At 39.9% G+C, this 13,852-nt stretch overlaps 1 protein-coding gene across 1 annotated transcript in view; it reads right to left on the bottom strand.

Annotated features, from left to right (window-relative positions):
- Window positions 1–371: 371 nt before the first annotated feature.
- ZCCHC4 (zinc finger CCHC-type containing 4) overlaps window positions 372–13,852 on the bottom strand; it is a 24,800-nt gene continuing 11,319 nt past the window's right edge. The window contains exons 6-13 of the mRNA XM_075194749.1: window positions 11,476–11,548; window positions 10,091–10,241; window positions 7,251–7,348; window positions 5,472–5,593; window positions 2,739–2,814; window positions 2,081–2,132; window positions 786–930; window positions 372–690 (exon numbers count right to left, since the gene is read on the bottom strand). Coding sequence (XP_075050850.1) covers window positions 576–690; window positions 786–930; window positions 2,081–2,132; window positions 2,739–2,814; window positions 5,472–5,593; window positions 7,251–7,348; window positions 10,091–10,241; window positions 11,476–11,548 — 832 coding nt within the window. The 3' untranslated portion in view covers window positions 372–575. The remainder of the gene's footprint in view (window positions 691–785; window positions 931–2,080; window positions 2,133–2,738; window positions 2,815–5,471; window positions 5,594–7,250; window positions 7,349–10,090; window positions 10,242–11,475; window positions 11,549–13,852) is intronic.

The following is a 13,852-nucleotide window of genomic DNA, read 5'->3' as shown; positions in this document are numbered from 1 at the left end:
CTTACGAGCAGTACTCTATACCACTTCTTCTCTACCAACTTCACTGTACTAGCTATGCTATTGGAGTCTTGGTTTTACTTGTTTATTGTTCTGTACATCTTACCCTGTATGGTCATCTGCGGAAATTTTGTGGCGCCATATAAATGTTAGAATAATAATAATAATAATAATAATAATAATAATAATAATAATAATAATAATTCAAAAGGAATTTAAACACAAACATAAACAACCAGTTTATTGATTACATTTGAGTAGGCTGAGTGGCAAAATACATTTAGGGCTAGATTTACTAAGCTGCGGGTTTGAAAAAGTGGGGATGTTGCCTATGGCAAACCAATCAGATTATAGCTTTCATTTATTTAGTACTTTCTACAAAATGACAGCTAGAATCGGATTGGTTGCTATAGGCAACATCCCCACCTTTTCAAACCTGCAGCTTAGTAAATCTAGCCCTTAATGTTCAAACATATAGAAAAATGTATCCAATTACTTTGAAAGTAAACTGCTGACTCCACTAAAAAAGTGCAGACGGTTGAGAGTAATTAGGGAAAGCAGCAGATGGATGAGGTTCTTTATAGTTTTCTGGACAGGTGTTTCTTATTCTTCTTGCCTTTCTTTTGACCTGATGAAATCTGGATTGTTTTCTTCAAGTTTATCCTTACATTTCTTTTACTCCGATTTTTCATCCTGGAAAAAAAACAGAATTTTATTAAAAAGCGCTTGACATAACATACAGCGCTGAGGGGTTTACAGACACACAATGTAACATCATCATAACTCACTTCTTGTGGTTCCCAGATACATGGAGGCGAGGACAGCTACTGCGTTTGTGACCTTTTCCTCCACAAAGAAAACAACCGTCCACAACACTGCCACAGGAATGATCTTTAAGAGCACAGCGGTCACAAGAAGAGCAGTGAGCCCAGGCTAAAAAAAAAAAACAACAAAAAAAGCAATAATTTAATTAGGGGATATAGAAACTTCAAAACAAATATTGTTGTGTTATGATGTTGGCTCCATGATTAATAATAGCACACATGGGCCAAATTCACGCTCGCACAAAACCTAGCCATTCTGGATCAAATGGGCGGAACTTCTTGATCACACTGGGGCCTGCTAAGTGTGATTTGAACATGATCATATACACAGCACTATAGTGGTCACCTTACGAATATACTCGAAAATATGATCTATAATATTAGGATTATTATTGGACGTTGGGCTCATATTGGGGCTGTATATGTGGTCATATCAGGCCAATGGGTCATTTTTGCTGGGGATCTAGCCATGTGTGTGGCCAGACTGACATCTCGTGGAGGATAAAGGCGTGTTCCACAGGAGAAGTACAGAATGGGAGATGTCTTAAGGCGAGAGTAAGTGGAATGATGAAAGGTGTAAGTTTTTGGGTAGAACAAGGTAGGGTGATATAAGCATTGAAGGCTTTGAAGCTGAGGAGCAGTATTCTGGACGGTGACCAATGCAATAACTGGCAGAAGCTTGTAGAATTGCTGAAGCAGCTAGTATGGAAAATTCACATGCAACTGCATTTAAAAATGTCAACAATAATATTTAGAAAACCTACAGGCGCTATTAAATATTCTCTATAAAGTAACAAAATAGAATGGAAGAATATTTAAATTGTATGCTGGTAATCCTCCAACTGTATTACACTATTTTGCTCTTTTCTCTTTGTTCTATGATTATATGAACAACCTGTGAGAAATAAGAATTGGAGGATTACCAGCATACAATTTAAGTATTTTTCCATTCTATTTTGTTACTTTATAGAGAATATTTAATAGCGCCTGTAAGTTTTCTAAATATTATTGTTGACATTTTATGATCTGTTGGGAATTTTGTGTATATTCCCCTTGAACTCCAGCGGGCAGCTGTTAAAAGTGAAGCGCTATTTGGGATTTCACCATTTTTCTTGCATTTAAAAATGGTTGACGTGGAGCTAGCTTAGAGACGGCAGGCCTATTAGTAGTTTACAATACGAAACCTGGGTAACACTGAACGCAATAGTATTTCAGCAGTATCTTTAGTAAGGCGAGGATGTTTGCTGATTGCTACTTACATGGCTTCACACATTTATTGCATAGAGGGCAGTGTTTCCATTCTCTACCATCCTATAAGGAAATGATAATGGGCAACAGATCAGATTCAGTAACTTCTTGGAATGTCATGAATGGGAGAATTCAAATTAGTTGTTTTCAAAGGTCTATTCATAACTGAAAATATCTTCCCCACATGCCCTCTAGGGGGTGTCTGTGATGTATAGGTCATGAATGCCCATCACAAAGGCAAGAGACCTAGATACCCACTTTATCCTATAAGAAGGCAAGGCAGTAACTATCCTTATGAAAGCACAAGACTCTGCACATACTAACGCTTACACAACTGTAATGACGCAGGCCAATGGTTTTTACATTCACACCTTGTCTTCAAAACTCAAGTCTTCTCATTTTGTTTTTGGATAAACCCCACCTACTACCAACTAGTACAAGCAAAGCATTTCCTCTGCTTCATGTATACTCCAGGAATCCCAGCCTGGATACTTTTCAAAAAGGAGCAAAGCCAACACTGGAAGTAGAGTTGTAATCATTGAATTTGCTGCAGGTAAGCACCATGCAGATTTCTGCACGAACCATCAAATAATGCTGCAAAAGGAATAAGTTCCAGTATAACAATATTACTATATGAATGTTAATTTGTATGAAAACACAATCTATTACCTTAGAAGTACAAGAATTGCAGAGGTCACAGTGTTTGTTTTCAGAAGATACATATCTCTTACAAGCTGAGCAGTACCTAAAATAGACAAATAGCAAATGAAATAAAAATTTCAACTGAAATTGTAAATGAAAATTTCATTCAAACAAAGTGTATGTGTATAATAGATGGGTTTTATAGTGCAAGACTGATCTTCCTTTCTCACCTCTCCACATCTGCTGCACCACTTTGCAAACCCCTAAACTGGCTCCCTGTGTCCTCCAGAATCAAATTCAAATTACTCACCGTTACCTACAAAGTCCTTAGCAACACCCATTCATACATCTCAAATCTCATATCAAAATACTCTCCCTTCCGCCCTCTTAGATCTACCTCTGACCTGCGCCTTGTCTCGTCTCACTCCCGCCTACAAGACTTCTCCCGTGCTGTTCCCCACTTATGGAATTCCCTACCACGCTCAATCAGACTTTCCCACAGCCTTCAAATCTTTAGACGCCCTCTGAAAACCCATCTCTTTTTTACAGCTTACCTTATCCCAGATAACACTACTCACACTAATGCACCATCCAACTGTCCCAATCTTCACTCTGAGCCACATTTGTTCCTCTTGTATCAGCTGTGCCCTCTTACACTTAGAATTAAAGCTCTAATGAGCAGGGTCCTCCATACCCTTTGTTTTCATGTCTGCATTTATTTTGTCTGCCTTGTATGTCCCCGTTTTATGCATGTCCTGTACAGCGCTGCGGAGCACTATGCACCTTACAAATTAATAATAATTATTATCTGAAAAGTTGTTCTGATTTATTTTAAGACAACCAATCAATCAAATTTCCTAGAAGTCTAATCAAACCAGTGATCAATTTAAATGCAGTTTATTAGGCTGACACATTTTGTTTCATTTAACATAAGAAAGAATGGTAAAACCACTCTACAGCCGGTGAGAAACATTATGGGAAGATTTGGTAAGATCATTTTTAGTCTAAAAAAAAATATATATTTTTTTTTTAATGGGATTATGGAATTTGTTATATGGAAACTTTTGGATGAGGTTTCTCAAAATACAGGAAGTAAACATCTATTGGCTTTAAAACATTGTATGCGCTGTGAAATGAGTAATAGAAGAAGATGCCACGTGCAGTTTGTCCTCCCCATCTCCCCCTGCACACTATGCATGCCGGGTTGGGTACGAAATATCTATCCTAAGAATTCCGACACGCAGAATTCCTGCAAAAGAAACCCGAAAGAGTGAAAAAAACGAAAGAAAATGAAACAGACTTACCTTGAATCCGACGCTGGAAATGACTGATGGAAACAGCACGGTGACAGTAAGCCATTCCGATGAAAGAACTGTGCGGCACTGCAATTTTACATCATCGCGACGTCTGTCAATGTAAATTTAAAGCGGCAATGTGGGGTTAAGTGTTTAAACACTTAGGTGTCCCCACATTGACGCTAAAATTTCAGTGCCGCACAGTTCTTTCATCGGAATGGCTCTTTCCATCGGTCATCTCTAGCGTCGGGTTCAAGGTAAGTCCGTTTCATTTTCTTTCGTTTTTTTTCACTCTTTCGTTTTTTCTTTTGCAGGAATACTGCGTGTCGCAATGGTGGTAATCGTTTGCCAGCCTCTGTGTTTAACGAAGACACATTAGATGCGAGCAGCTCAATACAGTGGTGATGGCAAGTCCTTCAATGAATAACCTTGTGCTTCTACCTCATTTCTTACTACAGCCCTCGCAAATAGCATTTCAAGGCATCGGTATTCAGCGTTTGGCAGGTCAGATAATACCTATGTTTTCTTTTTTTTAACTCCTGCCTGTACTACAAACAGCTTTTATCGCTGGGCTTTGTAGCTGGTCTGACTAAAAACCATATATCCCATTATTCCTTGCAGAGACTTCATTTAGGCACCAATCAATCGAATTGGGCTGGGCAGAGCTAACTGCTCCTGCTTGTGAACAGTTTTCTCAACTCAGGTGCAGGAAATTGAACAGACCTGTGTGAGCCTCATTCAATTGGAGGACTGGTGCAGCCAGGAAAACAAGGACTAGGACATAAACTTACACACTGGCTTTTACAAATATATAATGAACAGGTAGAGTTAGTTTTTAAGAGCTAATCTTTAAGGAAAAACTCATTCTGACTTAAAAACAATAAACTTTCAAAAAGGCAGCCACTTGCAATAGATAATAGTCAGCACTGGTTAAAGCTTTAAAGCTTGAAATTAGCTTTGTTAAGCAAACGGTATTTTTTTCATTAATTGACAGGATATTTTTTTAAAGCCAAAATACATATACATAAGAAAGAAAGCACTCAGTGTTCAAAGGAGGTCAAAAAAGGGAGAATGTATACAATACAAATTTCTGGATTTAAATACATTAAGAATCATTATTTAAATCCATTCAGTTTTACCACTAGCTGTTTTCCATTATATACAGGAGCTGTGGGATAAATTTATCAAGCTGCGAGTTTCTAGCGGGTTTAAAAAGTCGAAATGTTGCCTAAGCAACCAATCAGATTCAAGCTATCATTTTGTAGACTGTACTAAATAAATGATAGCTAGAATCTGATTGGTTGCTATAGGCAACATCTCCACTTTTCAAAGCCACTGGAAACTCGCAGCTTAATAAATTTACCCCTATGCCTCTCTGCAATTTATATTTTTTTCGTGACGAAATTATTTGTACTGTTTATCTTAACTTTAAAATAAACATAAGGCACGGCCAGACATGTAGTACCTGTAGCCCTCACTTGCTGGAAGTACAATATATTCTGCGGAAATACTGGTGAAAATACGGACAGGCGATTGTTTCCTTCCAGTTTTCCCATGCTTGTACAGGGTATGATTATCATAGTCCACCTGAAATAAAATATACAAGATCCACATTTATGCCACAATTTTCAGTATTAGATTTTGAACTGCAGGGTTTCCAATGACCTCAACTCATTTCTGAAAAGCAACTATGTTATGTGATATAGTCTAGTTTAATCATTATATCTCTTTCAAAAACTGAATTAATAATATCCCCAGCCAAAAACAGAAGCTTCCTGCCTGACATTTCTATTTATGTTGATAACATGACCATAAATCTCACCCCACAAGCTCGTTGCCTAGGTGTGATCCTTGACTCACAACTGTCGTTTATTCCCCACATTGACTCTAAATCATTTTACATACATCTAAAGAACATTTCCTGAATATGCACATATCTCACACAAGACAATGCAAAAACATTAATTCATGCACTCATCATCTCCCGCATCGACTATTGCAATTCCCTCCTTACTGGTCTTCCCAAAGTCAGACTTGAACCCCTACAATCTATTATGCACGCAGCGGCTAGACTGATTTTCCTTGCAAACCGTTCTTCCTTTGCTGAGCCACTCTGTCAGTCTCTACATTGGTTGCCTGTATTTCAACGAATCCAATATAAAATTCTTCTACTAACATATAAGGCTGTCAACAAAATTGCACCGACATACATTTCCTCACTGGTCTCAAAATATCTCCCAACTCGACACCTCCGTTCTGCACGAGATCTACGTCTCTCTTCCACTCTCATCATATCCTCCCATTCTTGGTTACAGGACTTTTTTCGGGCTGCACCCACTTTGTGGAATTCCCTCCCTCGCACAATAAGACTTTCCTCTAGTCTCCAAACCTTCAAGCGTTCTCCGAAAACCCACCTCTTCAGACAAGCTTATGATATTCCTCAACCACCATCTTAATCTCCCCTATTACCACCGTCTACACAGCTAACGCAAGGCAACAACCCTCTGACCAACATTGGTACATACACAGCCCACTCAGTACTTTTACCTTTGCATTCTAGCTGGTCCAATGTGCAATATTATGTAGCACATACCCTTGTGTTTCAAACTCCCATTGTCCCATAGATTGTAAGCTTGCGAGCAGGGTTCTCTTACCTCTCTGTCTGTATATTTTACCCAGTATTGCTTTAATAATGTTTGTTCCCAATTGTAAAGCGCTACGGAATTTGCTGGCGCTTTATAAATAAATGATGACGTCTATATAATGAAATCTCTCCGTGTAAGAAGTAGGGCTGCAATATCTTTGAATAGGGCAATCATTACAGACATAGCTGCCTACTCTCACAGAATGTCTGGGAGTTCTCCCGGACTGCCAGGCAACTTCCTGCATTCTGCCCGATTCGTTAGTAAAGTGTGTGGGGGCAGGGCTAATCACAGCATCCTCGTCCCGCCCTCTGCTGTCATAGGCCAAAATTGGTAAAGTTTAGCATAGGTGCGGAGCCTAAAGAAACAATTCACATGACCACGCCCCAGGACGCAGCAGCGAGACCTCCCCTTCTGGAGATCTTTCTGCCAAAGTTGGCAAATATGATTACAGGTGTGCAGAACATCCTCTTTAATAGTGACATTATGTTTATCAGTCAATCAACAGTTATTACTATAGGAAAAATATATTAGGGGGATCTCATTAACTCCAAAGGCTGCCAGGGCATGTTGGGGGTACTGCAGAATATTGAGACACTTACCTGATAATCCAACATGCTGAAATCAGGAAAACATTGCAGGATACGTGACTCCAAGAAGTAGGGGAAGATCCAAAACATCGGCAGCACTTTACAATTTCCTGTAACAGAAATATTTTACTGCTCTCTAGTGTAGCAGATCATTCACCTGAATAGATGTCTTCTGGGTGTGCTCCATTGCGACCTGCAACCTTCTACACTTTGGGAGCTTACAAAGGGCCGCACATTACATTTGTTTTTATTTTGTGTAAATAAATATGAACAAGAATATATTTAATTAATATTTAACATGAAACCGATTGAGGATCTCCACTGATATATATCATTGTACATTATTACTGATTGCTTGCTAATGGGCATTACGGTTATATTATTATAGTTTATATAGCGCCAATATGCAGAGCATATGTAGTCACATTACTTCCTGTCCCAATAGAGCTTACAATCTAAACACCACAAACACACACTCTCTCTCTCTCTCTTTGTCAGAAGCCAATGAACCTACCAGTATGTTTTTGGAATGTGGGAGGAAACCGGAGGTAATACACATACACACAGGAGACATGAACATACAAACTCCACACAGATAATGCTCTGGTCGGAATTAAACTCATGACCCCAGTGCTGTGTGCAACGAAACGAGTTTGATAACACCTTAACCAGCCTGTCCCTCGTTTCTCAGAATATATGGATTATAACATGTACTTTTTTATAGCCCTGGTTTTGTTCCCCAGCTCACCGGAGTACAACTGCAGTGTCTAATTACATGTGGATAAGGGGACATTATATTGTTGATATTGCAGTAAAGCTGTTATTCATTGTTCTTAAAGTGAAGCCAGGTGGGTTATTGGTAAGGTTGAGATTCCAGGATACAGGTGAGGGGGCTATATTCATTCTCCCTCCTTTCTCTACAAGAAGCAAGGAACAGCTGGGGACTCCGTGACATCACAACGTAGTGGAAGGGGTTAATTTCAGGAGGGGCTGACATATCTTATATTTGAAGTTGGGAAAGGCCATTGGCCTCTAAGGGACTAGTCCAGACATTTTGTCTGCAACCCAGCAGGGTAGCTTCTAAAGAAGCACAGCTCATAACCACTCCCCCAACCCCCTGATTAGCACCCACCAATGTTTAAGAGGGGTTTGTACAGGGAGGGGAAAGCACTGTGGAAATTTGACCCTGCATATAAGGAACCACTCGAAGGGGAGTGTTGTTCATTCGGAGGATTGATTGCTTTAAAGATTTTATGGAACTATTTTCATTCACTTCATACAACCAGGGACAGATTTGGCTTGAACCGGACCGTCTGACCCTTCTACACTACACCGGCAACTGGCTAGCAGGACCGCGACCTGCGTACCTTGTGCAGCAAAGTCCAAACCTCCTTGCGGGGGTCCCTGGAGAATACCAGGGGTACGTTAGACTCCGCACCTGCTAGTGCAGTAGCGTCAATAACGGTTAGTGCCTACTCTCGTTCTCCTCAAGAGGCCACGGCCTGACAGCGTCTATGGGGAATTTTAATATATGTTTTTTTGCCATTTAGTTTGCACCTTGTATGACAAATTACTGAGCGCCATTGTGCAAACCATTGTATGTTCAATGTGGTAACCCTGCCTGGTATTTATTTACTTACTGTTGTTTTTATTACAATAAATGTATTTTTCTAACTGCATTTGCCTGAGTGACTATACAAACCCTAGAAGGTACTGGGTAGGCTTTCCTGGCATAATAAGACATGCCTGGGTGGCCAGCCAGCATGAAGTGGGTAGAAAACCCGGCATCTTCACACTGAGAAAGCAATGCTAACTACTGTGCTATTGTTCACATTACAGGGCACTATAACTGCTGATACTGGGCACTATTACTGTATTATTGGGCACTGCTACTGCGGCTGGCTTAGTAATGACGCGTTAATTGCTGGAAGTAAAATGAATGGCCATTAATATCACTGCTGCCATATTATATCAGCTATAGAATTAGTGCCATAATATACCCACCAAACCACTCATACTGTAGTCTGCTTGCTGTGACCAGCTGCTTACTTTGCCCCATGAAGCCTTTCCCCAGTGGCACCGTCAGCTTGTAATTGGTCACTAATTGGATCATTTGGGTGTATAACCTAAGTGAAGTTTGACTACCACTACACAGGCAGCACCACTCACTGCAGCCTTACCCTCCCTTTCCCTGTCCCCAACCTGTCTCATTCAGCACTGAAGGAAAAACATATACTGTACATATGGGCACCAGTGGCAGAGAGCATTGACTGATTAGATATGGAAGGCAATTCAGCGTGTATTGAAATAATTGATAGTCATGCAATACACATTGGGACATGGGTAATGGAGTGAAATGGTTGGTCTGGCTTCATGGAATCTGTTTCTCCATTTATTGATCTGCACAGATAAAGTGCATCAGTGATTAGAAATAATCAGCTAGAAATGCTGCATGCAAGACTGGTGACAATAAACCTAATAGTAGATAAAAAGGCATAGTAGACAAAAGGCCAAACCTGCACATGATATACTGCAGTTTATACAATCTGGAATTAAATTGGACGTTGTGAAATTAAAACATATGGGGATTACATCGATCTGCTGGGAATGTATAGAGGAACGTTGTGTATGTAGGGTGGAAAGTGCTCTATGAGGCCATCTATCAGTCAGTGTCAGATTGTTTTTTTTCCTTTACACATAGTTTATACATAGTTACGAATATGTGTTCCTAAGAAGCTAAATAAAGCAAGAACAAATTTTAGAACAAACAAGACAATGAAGTTAAAAAACAAAGAAGGTGGCCAAATCAATACAGATGGAACAATGAAACAGGTGTTTTCTACTCAGCATACCTGTGGTTGACGATGTCCTCCACATTTCACTTATTTTTTTAAAGCTGAAAGCCAGTGGTTCCACTAAACCGCCAAAAGGAGGATCAGTCACCATGATAACTCCTTTACCATTATCTTCCTGTAAGAACTTCTTACACGTGTCCCGGGCAGCCTGTAACACATTACAGATCTCTTACTAACTGAAGTCAGCGATCACTGGCACAGGTGCAACAAGCTTCTTAGTTAAGGGAGAAATTTAATTTGCTTATGACTAGGGAGGGTTATTTTACACTCCCACAACCTTAATAACTGTAACAGTTTTTTGGATTTGACATGTGGCAGTTTTACTAAATAATTATTTCATTACATGTAGTTTATTTTTTAGACCACTCATGCATTTTTTCCCTGGTCATATAGCTTTCTTTTAGTTGCATATTGCATATCTTTTACAGGCAATATATGGTGAAAAGGACAAAAAAAAAAAAAAAAAAATCACTGTAGAGCTCTCCAACCGCCAGCACTAATAGATTAAATGTATTATCACCCTATTTGGAACATTCAGGGTAGTTAGATCAGTTTTGCGGAAATCTATAAAGGCTGTCTGGCACAGAAGACCTGATACATCCCAAGGAAATCCTCTTGAAGGACAAGCCCCAACTGCGTCTGCATTTGCTGTATACCATGTTCCGTTTGAATGCTATGTACGGACATCAGACAGCCAAGAACCAAACAGAACGGATCCTGGATCACCTGAGAGCCAAGGTCAGTGAATGGCACTGCAGCATTGGTTTCTTTTTACCATTTTGTAACTAGGCTTTCATAACCTTCATCCAAATAGCCCTGTGTTCCAACCTCAGTAACTTTCTCTTACGTCAATGCACTTGCTGCTATGTGGCAGTTCCTCCCAGAAGCCCATGCTATATCAATACTAAAATAATCTTGTAATAATCATGATGACTGGCCTTATAAAGAGGAAGAAAACCATATTTATGTACACAGTAAGGTATGCTAATATTCTTTTAATAGTAATTCTTTGTACTATGATGAACTCTCCTTGGTCTAGTTATTAGAAAATAAAAAACAAATAAAATATCAATCCATTTGATTACAAATAATATTCTCAGTATCCTAAATTAAGTGTAACTGCAGAAATTAAATCACGATATTAAACGTATAAAGTTTTTGTACTTTAGATAATTGCATAAATTATGTGTAAAGAGAAGAAGCCACTTCTTACATACATATTATATATGTTAGTTCCTATACAAAGTTGTTTTTTCTATGCATGACATGAATGTGGCAGTGATCTCATTTTAGAACAGACAGATCAGATGATTCTTGCTAAACACACCTATAACATCTATTTTACTTTCTATATACGTTCCAAAAACACATGAAATTTGTACCTCTCCGCCAAAAAAGTGGTGGTTAAACATGTTGTAATGACAAAATTCATCCTTGCTGTAGAACTGAGAATATCTGAAAAACAAAACAATACATCATCCTTTGACAGTTATTTTGCCATTAAACAGTAACTGCAATCAGCCTACAATCCATCAGCAATATAATCAGTAGTCCACATTTATACATGTCTACACATACCTTCATTGTAAATATAGTCTAACCTACAGAGTTTTGTAGCTGCTGCCTAAACACAGAGGAGGCACATATATTAATGGGAATGTAGCCTTCCATTCATTGGCGGCAAGTGCAGCAGCTTATGACTTACATGCTATTCATAAGACACAAATATCTAGTGAATTTATACACTGCATATTCACAAATATTGCTCCAGGATGTCTGAGTGTAGGCGACAGGGATACTAACCGTCCCTTTTGTTAACTGACTTGGACCAAACACAGCTCAGCTAAAATGATAAATTAACATGCTTTTAGAAGTAAAAAATTAAAGGGCCACTTGGGGCATGGCTATGCAGCCATATTGGAAATACTAATATAATATATCTAATATCTGGTACCATCGGGGTTCCCCTCCTCAATACATTACCAGGTGCCCAGCCTGACCCCCTTACACTGTGGAGCAGAATCATACCCCTTTCTTGTATTTGTTGACCCCCGGCTCCCACAGCTATACTGCCTCCTGTGCCCACTGCACCATCGTACCTATTGGATAGTACCGCTCCGACAACAGTGGACTTCCCAGGCTAATCTTATCACCTTCCTGGGCTCCAAATGCTCTCCTGCAAACTAACCAGCTGAACGGCAACGGCGGATGTCTGCGACAATCCCAGTGAGCTGAGACCAGACTGACAGCTCCTGTAAGCATCAGAGTTATTGCTCTCCTGCCCAATATCATGTCGTTTCCCCTATATTGAGCGCCCTGTTCCTATCACAGGGACACGACTACAGTACTACTAACGGCACTGCTGCTTACAGTCAGCACTTCTGTCTCCTTACTTGGGAAACTGGTGAACACACCAACACTGCCGGGACCGGATTTACCCAGCCTTCTATCCTGTCCAGCAGCTGCCTGTCTGTACCCTAGTGGGGTTTCTTGGACGTTTAGAGTGTGAATGGGGGGGGGGGAACCTAGATTTCTTGTCAGCACTGCCAGATCAACTGCACCCAGGATGGTCTAGCTGCTACACCAGCACACTCCAGAGTCCCTAACTGAGAGGTACCTCTTAGTTTAGTTACCTGCTTAGGACTCTGACCTACTCTATGAGGCATTTCTAAGTTGCATGAAGACACGGTTACCCGACAGACCCAGCTGGAATTTCAGAACAGTGGGTAACATATGGGCAGCCCGGTGACTAAGTGGTTAGCACTTCTCCCTTACAGCACTGGGGTCATGAGTTCAATTCCCGACCATGGCCTTTTCTGTGAGGAGTTTGTATGTTCTCCCGATGGAAACCGGGTGCTCCGGTTTCCATACACACTCAAAAAACATACTGGTAGGTTAATTGGCTGCTAACAAAATTGACCCTAGTCTGTGTGTTAGGGAATTTAGACTGTAAGCCCCAATGGGACGGATGTGAATGAGTTCTCTGTACAGCGCTGCAGAATTAGTGGCGCTAAATAAATAAATGGTAATAATAATAATAACTGTATGGTATGTATACTATATGGTATGTATACTTTCTGTTTGACTTTACTATCTGTTTCTTTTCAAGTGCACGTGTAACATCGCCATCTTCTGGTGAAAACACTAAACTGCGTCATCAATACTCAAACTACTAACTGCCATTACCTATTCTTTGCAATCTTAACTATCAGGAGTTATCTGTGGATAATGTAACTAGACTCTACTCCCGTCCGCCCTCAGATTCGAGATCCGTTGGGTAAATGAATGCTCCATTAAAGGACTTTATTCTACTATTTCCTACTGTTTCAGTTAACATACTGCTACAAACAGCAAATACTATTCAATTGACTGCTTGTATTTTTCCTAGGAATTTCTGTTTTATCAACCTCTGGGATTGACCCATAACAGAGCCTTAAGAAATTTGCCTACTCGGAGTCTCGATCGGACACATTTCTCCTCAGCTACATTTCAGCTATCACACAATATTAAAGGGGATAAAATAGCTCTCAGAAAAGATCTAAACTTTTCACACCAGTAAAATATCACAAGGGAGTCTTGAACACACCTCACTCAACGCTTACAACTTGAAATGAAAGCTACAATCTATTTTCCTTAAATTTGTTTGGACCGATAAGTCCCCTAGGACTGCTATGTCTATACTCCACAAAACAAGTAACAGGAGTGTCAGAGGTTTCCCAGATATTAAGATGTACTATCTGGTCTCCCATTTGAGCCAAA

The sequence above is a fragment of the Mixophyes fleayi genome, chromosome 1 (assembly GCF_038048845.1).
Source record: "Mixophyes fleayi isolate aMixFle1 chromosome 1, aMixFle1.hap1, whole genome shotgun sequence".
Lineage (NCBI taxonomy): Eukaryota > Metazoa > Chordata > Amphibia > Anura > Limnodynastidae > Mixophyes > Mixophyes fleayi.
This window is presented reverse-complemented; position numbering and strand designations above follow the sequence as displayed.